Raw genomic sequence first — 10,844 nt, forward strand, 5'->3', positions numbered from 1 at the left:
CATTTTGTAAGTATAACAGTTAGTAAGAACAGAAAATATTATTGTTTTGAGCTGGGAGTGGGGAAATCCCAAATCACTCTGCAGTTTATCTGAAATCGGATTTGCTGTTCTTTCTCAAAACATGGGTCAGGCATTACCACGATACACATACACCTGCCACCATGTATCTTCAAGATGTTGCGCGTTTCAATTCCAATATATAATCTTGGCACAAAAATCCAGATTGCTAGTCTGTGTACTGGAACAGACAGTCACCTAACTGTTCTTATGTTATGGTTAACGCATTTGCTAGGGCAGGCAATCAGTTGGAATGGACTCTCAGTCTTGAGTTCAGAGATCAAAATAGCATTAAAAACCCAAAGATGAAAGCAGCTTTGCTTTGCCCAAAGATTTCACGATCTCGTGATTTTACCTGTAAAGAGAACATTTGCAATTTTGATAACCTGTCACCAACTTTTACTAGAACGGCACTAAACTATTTCTCACTCTACAACTGTGTCTGCAGGATACATGTGCAGCCCTGTTGTCCTGGATAAAGATGGTGTGAGCGCTGCGGTCATAACCGCAGAGATGGCTACTTGGCTGGCAACCAAGAACTTGTCTCTGTCTCAGCAGCTGAAGGCCATCTACAATGAGTGAGGTTTTTAACTTCCTTATAGACTTTACAATGTGAATTCCACGTACAGGAAGTACCAAGTTCATAGATGACTGTGCTGTCTTTACAGGTATGGATGCCACATCACAAAAGCGTCCTATTTTATCTGTTACGATCAGAAGACCATCAAAGGGCTGTTTGAAAAGCTTAGAAATTATGACGGGAAAGATACTTACCCAAAAACTTGTGGGAGGTTTTCTGTTTCTGGAGTACGAGATCTGACTACTGGCTATGACAGTAACCAGCCTGATAAAAAGGCTGTAAGTTACCTTTCTGTATTTTTGTTCTGGTCCTGAGAAACCTGTTGCTTGCTTTATGCCTGAAACATCTATGAAAGATTGAGGGCGATCATAAACATGGAACATGGGGAGGGGGCATGGCTCAGTGGTAGAGCACTTGCTTGGAATGCAAAAAGTCCCAATTCAATTCCCGGCATCCTCAGGTAAAAGGATCAGGTAGTAGGTGATGAGAAAGACCTCTGCCTGAGACCATGGAGACCTGCTGCCAGTGTGAATAGGCAATACTGACTTTGTTGGAATAATGGTCTGATTATGTATAAGGCAACTTTATTTGTTCATACATTGACAGCGGCTTAAACATAGCTTGATAGTGAGATACAGTTTTGGGGAAATTCCAAGCCCTAAAATCTCCCCCCTCTCTGATTCTCTTAAATCTTCAAAAGCTTCACCAGGTTGATCCCTCCTCCCAACACACGCATGCCTTTCCCCCTGTAGACACATGAGCACCTTATATGGAATCAGACCATCAGCTCAACAGAGTCAGTGTTGTCTATTCAGACTGGCAGCTTTTCTCCAGGGTCTAGGGCAGAGACCCACATCGCCCACTCCCTAGTTCTTTTAACTGGAGATGTCAGGGATTGAACCTGAAGCTTTCTGCATGCCAAGCAGATGCTCTGCCACTGAGCCACTTTCTCATCTTCCTAATGCTCAGCTCTTCCAGTGGCGCTGTGTCAGTGGAGATCACTTTATTCACTTCCATTTATTTGTAAGTATTCCAAGTAGATCAAGTTGTTGGATACCATCTTTTTGCAGAGATTGTCCTTCCTTGCATCAAAGTAGCAGTAGTTATTTATTAACTAATTTTAAAACAATTGGTTTTAATTAAGTCTGCACTGAAAGGTGGCATTGATAGTAATTTTTGAAGTATTTTCTGATTTCTTGGTATGGCTAGAACTGACTTGGTGCAATCAGTGCTGGAGTCAGACGGGAATAAGTGTTCACATTCCAGGCAAAGTACTTCACCCCATGTTGGTGTTTTGTGGGTGCCCCTGGCAAGGGGTCTGTTTGGGTCTAGTGCCTGCAGTGCAATCTGTACAGCAGTCTACTTTTGCATAGAGTCCAGGGGAGAAAAGCCTCTTGGAGGAATGCATGTCAAGTATGTGTTATTGCAATCTGGTACCCAGTCATATATAGTTGTCCATCCATCCTCCCCACCTCAGTGACAGGTGACTCCTTGATTTCTCTGTTACTTCAGATTCTCCTGAGGGCAGGCTAGGGAAAGGTATTCCTTTCTTTATTCATACTCCCCCAGCCTCCAGTTTCAAAATAGTGAGCTTCTGTGATTTGCCTTTAAACTTTCTTGCATCTAGAATTCACCAGTGTGAGTAGGAAAATTCTAATATTACCTTCTCTTGATGCTAGGTGCTCCCCACCAGTAAAAGCAGCCAAATGATAACATTTACCTTTGGTAATGGGGGTGTGGCTACTATGAGGACCAGTGGAACTGAACCCAAAATCAAATATTATGCAGAGCTTTGTGCACCTCCTGGAAACAGGTACGTTTTGGAATTGTTAACTCTTTGTAGCAAATGTCTGTTCACAGCATAGACTCTGCCTCTGTGGAGTTTGTCATGGAGGTACTGTATGTGAATTTTTCAGGACTGAATTATATTTTAGGATAAGGCTGTTTAATTGGAAGAACTTAGGTCAAATAGCCAGTGAAATCCCTTCTAAATTCTAGAAAAAATATATTCAGAAGTGTATTCCATTGTACTCCAAACCTGAAATAACTCAGCTGTTTTTTTCCTAATTTTTATCACAGGTAATCTCACTCTGCCCCACTAGCATGGAGGAGTAACAAATAGCTATCGTTCAGCAGCAGTTTAAAATATGCTAAGGGCTAGGTAACCCGCTTTGAGCGGAGAGGCAGCCTGGGGGTTTAATATGTAACACTGATAGGATCGGATGTAAATTCCTCACTCAGTTACGAGGCTCACCGGGAGATCTTGGACAAGTCATTTAATCTCAGTCTCACATACTCCACAGAGCTGTTCCACAGATAAGACAGCCTGCCCCAAGCTGCTTGGAAAAAGAATAGGATACAATGTGATTGTTATATTGATTTGAATCTGTGTTTTAGCTGCATGTGATCATTACGATGTAAAACGGAACTCAGTGATTGGTAAGTTGTCTGATGGGCTAGTTGAAATAGCCCTGTGGCGCAGAGTGGTAAAGCTGCAGTACTGCAGTCCTAAGCTCTGCTCACGACCTGAGTTTGATCCCGGTGGAAGCTGGGTTCAGGTAGCCGGCTCGAGGTCGACTCAACCTTCCATCCTTCCGAGGTCGCTAAAATAAGTACCCAGCTCGCTGGGGGGGGAAAGTGTAGATGACTGGGGAAGGCAATGGCAAACCACCCCGTAAAAAGTCTGCTGTGAAAACGTTGTGAAAGCAACGTCACCCCAGAGTTGGAAACGACTGGTGCTTGCACAGGGGACTTCCTTTACCTTTTTTTCAGTTGAAAAGAGGGCAACAAATAAGAACCTAAAGCTTTTCCCCAAGTACATCCCCAGGTAAGGCTGGAACATGTGCCCTGGAAATGCATGCCTTCCAGGCATGTGGAGGCCCAGTTCAGATTGAGCCTATAGAACGCATTGGGAAAGGATGCTTAAGCCCTCCCTCTGTATTGTTTTCCCAACCTGGAATAACTGAGGGGAGTGCTCTTTGTGCCACTGAAGGTCTCCCTTATAGGTTTCCCAGCATGGCAACCAGAGCTCTGCAACTGTGAGCAGGAGACCAAAACCTCACTTTTTCTGTCCTCCTGTTCTTAATGAGGCCTGCAGTCATCTGTGAACCGCAGACTCCCTGAACACTTCTACCACCTTGACCCGGTGACAGACCCAAATAAAGTAAAAACACAGGAAGAGCCCCTGCTGAATCAGACCAGTGGTGCATCTAGTTCAGCATCCTGCCTCACACTGTGGCTAACCAGTTCCTCTTAGGTTCCAAGTCTCAAACACTTGCAACCAATTGAGACCGTTATTTAGAAGACAGGAAATAAAGATTCAGTGGTGTTTGAACTTGAGAGAGGAACATCTCACACAATCCAGTCTACTAGATTATTTATATTGGAATCTTAAAAAAATAAAAAAGCTATGCAGTAGGGATGGAATAGAAAAAAACAAACCTGTGTGAATTAATACATTTCCTGAAACATCAGTGTATACTGGGATTTACTGACTGAGTTTGCAAAAAAAAAAAGGAACCCGTGCATCTTTTATACAATAATTCAAAGAAAGTTGTAAATATGTTGATTTTTTTAAGCTGGTGAAACAAGATGAATGAGTTATATGACTACTTATTTCAGTGGACAGGGATAACTGATCTGTTATTTACTTGAAGTTATTTTTGTGCCGGAGTGAGATAAACCGGCTACCAACCAAACTTCAAAATCCAGATAGAAGAATTATCAAGAGAGATATGCACGCACGTATTTTCACATGCTGAGCTTGTTTTGTTGAGTTCAATGCAGCAATAGCTTTTGTCTCTTTGGCAGAGGGGACTGTTCTGCAGAAAATAACTAACTAAACCAAATAAGGGCAAATGGATCCCAGTCTAGTACTGAGATGATCCTAGAACCAAAATGTATCTGCAGGTCATCGTGTCCCATGACCCCTGCCGTTATTTAAGGCATAATACACTGGAATCCCACCACAGAGATTTACTAGGAATCCTCGCCTCAAAGATTTGCTTTGAGGAAATGGGCATACCACCCTTGTATGCTGAGATTTGCAAATGTACTACATCAGCCTAGGCACTTGAAGAAGAAGAAGACTGCAGATTTATACCCCGCCATTCTCTCTGAATCAGAGTCACAGAGTGGCTTACAATCTCCTTTATCTTCTTCCCCCACAACAGACACCCTGTGAGGTGGGTGGGGCTGAGAGGGCTCTTACAGCAGCTGCCCTTTCAAGGACAACCTCTGTGAAAGCTATGGCTGACCCAAGGCCATTCCAGCAGGTGCATGTGGAGGAGTGGAGAATCAAACCAGGTTCTCCCAGATAAGAGTCCACACACTTCACCACTACACCAAACTGGCTCTTAGTATGTGGAAGGTGATCTACAGCAGGGGTGTCGAACTTATTTGTTATGAGGGCTGGATCTAACATAAATGAGACCTTGTTGGGATAGGACAGGCCGTGTTGGGACAGGCCAAGTGTGTACCTATTTAAGATTAGGTAGCAGAGATAAAAACTTTTTAAAGGTCACAAACACGACTAAATATATTTTTTTTAAAAAAAAACTTTAAATAAAGTATGCTTAAAACATTAGCACTTGTTGGTCTTAAAGGTGCTTTCTTTGTATTTCTCCCATGGGATCCAGGGGACTGGGCAAAGGAAGCTGTGACTCTTTCCTTCCCTCCTCAGGGGACCAGGAGGGGAGGAGCCTCAACCAATGGAGAAAATAGGGGCCTTGCTCTGTAGCTCCTGTGCGATTGAGCAAGCCTTGCGAAGCAAGTTGAGATACAGAAGGAGCAGGAAGCAGACAAGAGCTAGTTGCTCAGGGGCCTGATAGGAGCCCTCTGGGGCCTGATTTGGCCCCTGGGGCCGCATTTGACACCCCTGATATACAGTCCTTAATAATAATATTTCCACTGCAACCACACACTGTGCCTCAGAACTCTCTACCTTTTGCTTTTCTTTTGATCAACTTTCTACCTTAGAGAATATGCAGGAGTTTTAAATATGAAAGTTTGTTCTTTTGGACTCCAGGTAGAATTAATCTTTAGAACATTTTAATGCCACCTTTCCAATGGACATGAAAACATTAAGATATTTGAATAATTAAAAACATTTAAAATTATAAAGAAATATGATAAAAACACATACATTAGGTAGATTTAGGAAATCAATTGCATAGCAGTCCTTTAATACATTTTAAAGGGCTTGCAGATTGAGAGCCTGGTAGTAGATTATATTATAGCATGTCTTGTTTTGGTCTCTTTTATTTTAGTGACTTTGAAAAGCTGAAGAAAGAACTGGATGAATTGGTCAGTGCCATTGAGAAATATTTCTTTGAGCCAGAGAAGAATAAACTGCAAGCCAAGCCAGAGTGACCAAGGCTGTCTTTGCTTTGGTCTGTGCACCTCAAAACGTTTGTGATGGTTTATTACACAGTATGCATAAGGCAGATCTTTTATTAAAGAACCAAGATTTTACAAAGTAGGCTTTGAAAAATGCATTTTGTGTTTTATTAGGTGACGAAAAAATAGGGCTACACCAGGCAACACACCAGCAAACCAAATAAGGAAAAAAGAAGCTAAGTGACAGTTTATTATTATACATTCTGTAGAACTTAATTGCTGTGGAGAAGTTCAGCACAAAGTCAGTGCTCTGATCCCCTGATGAAGCTCTTATGACAAAACTTGTGGGGGCTTTGTATAATAAAGCTGTCAGGTAGCTTTGTTTTTCCTTCTTTGCTTTACCTGGTGTTCCCTGGATGGATTCTCCTTCAGCCAGTACCTTTCTGTTGAAAAAAAAAAACTTTGTTTAGTGAAGATCTTTCTTAATACATTTTCATGCAGAAAGCTCACTGGGCCTTAACGAACAACTGGAAGCGCTAGACACCTTTTTGGGGCTTAGTGGCGATTTCATACTGCTCAGTTTTGCTTTCCCTTCCATTGTGTGCCACATGTAAAGAGCCCTGCGCTCAGAAGATCATAACTGCTGGTGGTCCCTGGCCCAAAAGATATCTGGCTGTCTTCAACTACAGCGAGGGTTTGTTTGGCCTTGGCTCTGGCGTAGTGGAACTCTCTACCTGGTGACATCCACACTTCGCAGGGCCTTGCTGAATTCGCAGGGCATGTAAAACAGGTGTTCCACCTGGCCTATGGTTGAGGATGGCAGCAGCCCCACACGTGGTCTCCTCCATGACCATGAAGAAGCAAAGTGCAGTTTTATGCCGCTGTTAAATTCAGCTGATTTTATATTAAATTATTCTGTTTATTTTAACCTGTTGTACACCACCCTGTGCCCTTCAGGGAAGGGCAGTCTATAAATTTAATAAATAATATCTCATGCCTTGCTCTCTGCCAGTGCAATTCTTTAGTTTCCAGTGAACAGCTTTCTTCTTCTCTTGGTGTGTTCAAGTGCCTGTTTAACAATGCATTTCTTCATTCTGGCTTCCTCAAGTTTTGCCTACTTTTTGCCTCTTTCCTTACTGTCTAATCTTAGATTGTATGCCTGTGTCTGGCCATGTCTCTTGTTTTTATAGACAGTGCCTAATCACCATTGTTGCCCCAGAAACAATCAAAAACTGTATGGATTTGCCCTGTATGCACAGTCTCCAATACAAACAAGCCCTTGGAATAACTTCCAAAGGGTGCAAAGTGTTTTTTAAAAAATATTTCGATCCCTGAGTCTTTTTGATCCAGAGAAAAGCACGATATAACAGTTAAAATAAGTTAATATGAGCTCTTTTTTAAAAAGCATTTAATGGCAATGTCCTTGGATGGCAGGATGTAATTATCCAGATTTACAAAATGCACATTCCTTTAATTGAGGTGTATTACTAACATTTGCAGGAATTCTGTAAGAATCAGACAATTATTGGATCAGTTGTCCTGTGGAATTGTATTGGATCTCATTCCTTTGAAAATAATTCACTGTGCATGAGGTTGTAAGCACTATCTATGGTACTCTTTATTGTTACTTTATTCTACTGTCTCTTCATTGCTCTGCTTCTGGTCTCTTCTAGGGGTTTTGTTATGCTTTGGTTCCCCCTTCCCCCGTGTGGTCTGTCAGTTAGTAGGGTAGCTCTCTGTGTTGGTAAGAATTACTTTAGGAAGCAAGGATCTGTTTTCTTGGCTGATCCTTTCCAAAAGGTAGCAAAGCTGACTCAACAAGTTGTTCTTTCCTTGGCATTGTGCTATTCTGATTTGGACTGTGGACTGACCAGATCTCTGATTGGAACCCAACTTCAAGAGAAGGAGCTCTGGTGATTTGGAACTACTTTCTGTGCTACAGTTCACTCTACAGTATAGTAAAGTTTTGTTGCACTGCAGAAAATGTCAAAATCATTATATGTATAAAAATGTATTATTTAAAGGGGGAAATTAAGTATTAATATTCCCTTCCTTTAACGATGGAGATCCTAACCATGAGTGGAAATTTCTTTCTCCTTGGATAACTCGAATAACAAGTTATTTGTGCAGTTTTCCTTAGGTCTGAAAGAAGACGTTGGGAGCCTGTTGGGATCTTCAATAGGAGATATAGATTTGAGTCTAGTAGTGCCTTTAGAAACCAACAAAATTTCCAGGATATAACAAAGGAATCTTAGAGCCTGGAAAGCTTATATACCCCCCCAAATCTTCTTGGTCTCTTGGTTGCATTGGGCTCTGAGGCAGATATGTATGCTTTCTTATCTTGCTTGCTTGAAGAGTTGTGGGTTTGTCTTTTGTGTGTCCATGTTCCTCTGAATGGCTTCTTCTCTCTATACTATAAATGGGAGCCAGAACGCAAGTATTAAGGGTTCAGTTATTAAAAGTTGGGAAATTAACAAAACACTTTCTGCTACTCTAGTCTGAGTTTCTTGCCTATAGAGGTTACGCAGATAGTCAAGATGTATTTAAGATTCGCCAGAAATGGCTTAATTACCACTAAGATGTGACTCAGTATCTTAAAAAACACTGTGCAGCAAAGAAAACTCATGAAAACTGGAAGTGAAAGTTTTTAAATAAAGATCTGAAACTAAATCTGTAGGAACATGTTGAACAGTTTCACAAAACAGATCAAAGTATTACACCATTTTCTTCTGAATGCTGAATTTCATTTTCTTCGGAATGCTTAGTTATTAACTCTTTAAATATCAAGCAAATAAAGTTAATGTAGCAATAAATTAGCACATTAAATAAATTAAAACAAGAAGTATATTAGTTTCTCATCTTATTCCTTTAGTAAAGAGTATGAAAGATTGAATAGAAAGCAATTTAGTTGTTTGAGGTAAAGATGTATAGTTTTTGCTTCATGCATTAGGAGTATCTCGTAAAATTTAATCAACTAGTAAAGAAGTATGTGTGTATGTTAAGTGCCGTCAGGTTGCTTCTAACCTATGGCAACTCTGTGAATTTAATGACCTCCAAAATGTCCTATCGCTCAGGTCTTGCAAACAGGCTTCATTGATTGAATCAACTCTTTTCATGTTGAGTCTTCCCCTTTTTCTACCGCCTTCAACTTTTCCTTGCATTATTGTCTTGAGACCAATATAGTCTCAATTTAGTTATTTTAGCTTCTAGGGAGAGTTGAGCTTTGATTTGATCTAGAGCCCACTTATCTGTCAATTTCAATCTCAAACCTTTAATGGCATAGCATAAAATACAGAAAAAGATTTGGATAGACAAGGTAAGTCAGGATTGAACTTAGGTTAGCCATAAAATCAAGCATAGCTTGGAGAATGGTGGCCAAAAAGTTTGCAACAGCACAGGCAATTTTTGAGTTAGAGTATTTCAGGAAAAATAGACAAAAATCGTTCTGATTGATGGTAGGAGGGGAGAATCTGCGAAACTCCTTATGGGGTTTTTCATACAGATGACAATTATTCGATAAGTGAAAAATTGTATCAGGGGAGCTTGTACTGCAGGAAGAGTCTTTCACGAAAAGGAATTCAGAGATATCTCCCCTGCAAGACCTTGGAAGCAAATGCGTTCAATCTGGCCAACATAAAAGCACTTATCTGTCTTTTTGGCAGCCCATGGTATTGATAAAACTCTTCTCCAGCACCACCTTTCCAATGTGTACACACAAGTATAGTCTTACTGAACAGCTTTCTAAACTGTGTGTCAAGCTAGCCCATTACAGTGATATTCTCATGCTACTTAACGTGCATACGCTGCAACATACAGGCATACACTTGTATATATAATATCCAGCATGTGCTGTTTGTACTTTATACATCTAATAAAATATTGTCACCTTGAAAAGCTCATCTTGTGATAAACATTAGTTCGCCTTTAAGATGCCGCAAAGACTCTTCTTTTGCAACTGTTGTGTTGCAGTCATATTGCTGGGTAGTTTTGATGGGGTTCATCTGTTGCCAGAAATACTTAGGATTCTGGCGACAATAATTTTGTCTTTGGAAACAGGATAGTTTCAGTTGTGGAGAGTGTTGAGCAAAAAGAAAGACCGTGCTCTACTTCTTCAAGGTCAATTGAACTTATAGGTCGTCTTTGTTATTTGATCTCTCCCTCACTTAAGACCTAAAAATTAATACCGCCCTTATATATTCTCACAAAGTACACAACATTCAGTCGCTGTATATAGTCACGGCTTTTACAACCCAAAAATAGAGCTGGGAAAATAAACATGTCATTAGAAAAGAATTTGACTTGATCCAAAGGCCACTGAAGTGAAGGGTAAAGTTTCCAGCCACTTTTAAGTTGTGCTCAACGCGAGTCTTCCTTGGGGTGGTTTTTATTTTTTTGTATTAAGCTAACAAACTTATTAGTAATGCAGTTTTTATGGTGAAAATAGATACCAGCAACTGTCCCTTCTATGATCTAGCAATGTCTAGGTGCAACAATTATATTATTATTCCAGATGCTATGTTGTTATAATATGAAGTTGTATATTTGCTGTTATGGTACATGTACCATGAAGCCTGAAGACTACCACTATGAACTTCTCCCAATCCAGTAAAAGAACAGCTCTCTCCCTCCAATCTCCTGTCCTACCTGTCTCAGTAGTTCTGTGTTGTGTGTGTTGTCTTAAACAGTTTTAACTGGTTACAATATTAGGGGTGGTTTTATTTTGATGACTTCTGGATTTCCTACCAATTTCAAAAACACTGCTGTCTTTTACACTCATGTAGACGTGTAATAGATTCAGGACAGTAGCATTCTTCAGTAAAATGTAACCGTGAGGGCCTAAAGTGTTCTCAGTGATAATTGATGGGTAAGT

At 40.6% G+C, this 10,844-nt stretch overlaps 1 protein-coding gene across 1 annotated transcript in view; it reads left to right on the plus strand.

Annotated features, from left to right (window-relative positions):
- Positions 1-6,971, plus strand: part of PGM2 (phosphoglucomutase 2) — a 31,899-nt gene extending 24,928 nt beyond the window's left edge. Inside the window, exons 11-14 of the mRNA XM_060246255.1 lie at positions 506-635; positions 726-915; positions 2,317-2,450; positions 5,905-6,971. Of these exons, the coding sequence (XP_060102238.1) occupies positions 506-635; positions 726-915; positions 2,317-2,450; positions 5,905-6,007 (557 nt within the window). The 3' untranslated portion in view covers positions 6,008-6,971. The remainder of the gene's footprint in view (positions 1-505; positions 636-725; positions 916-2,316; positions 2,451-5,904) is intronic.
- The last annotated feature ends 3,873 nt before the right edge of the window (positions 6,972-10,844 follow it).

Source organism: Heteronotia binoei, chromosome 9, assembly GCF_032191835.1.
Source record: "Heteronotia binoei isolate CCM8104 ecotype False Entrance Well chromosome 9, APGP_CSIRO_Hbin_v1, whole genome shotgun sequence".
NCBI classification, from domain to species: domain Eukaryota; kingdom Metazoa; phylum Chordata; class Lepidosauria; order Squamata; family Gekkonidae; genus Heteronotia; species Heteronotia binoei.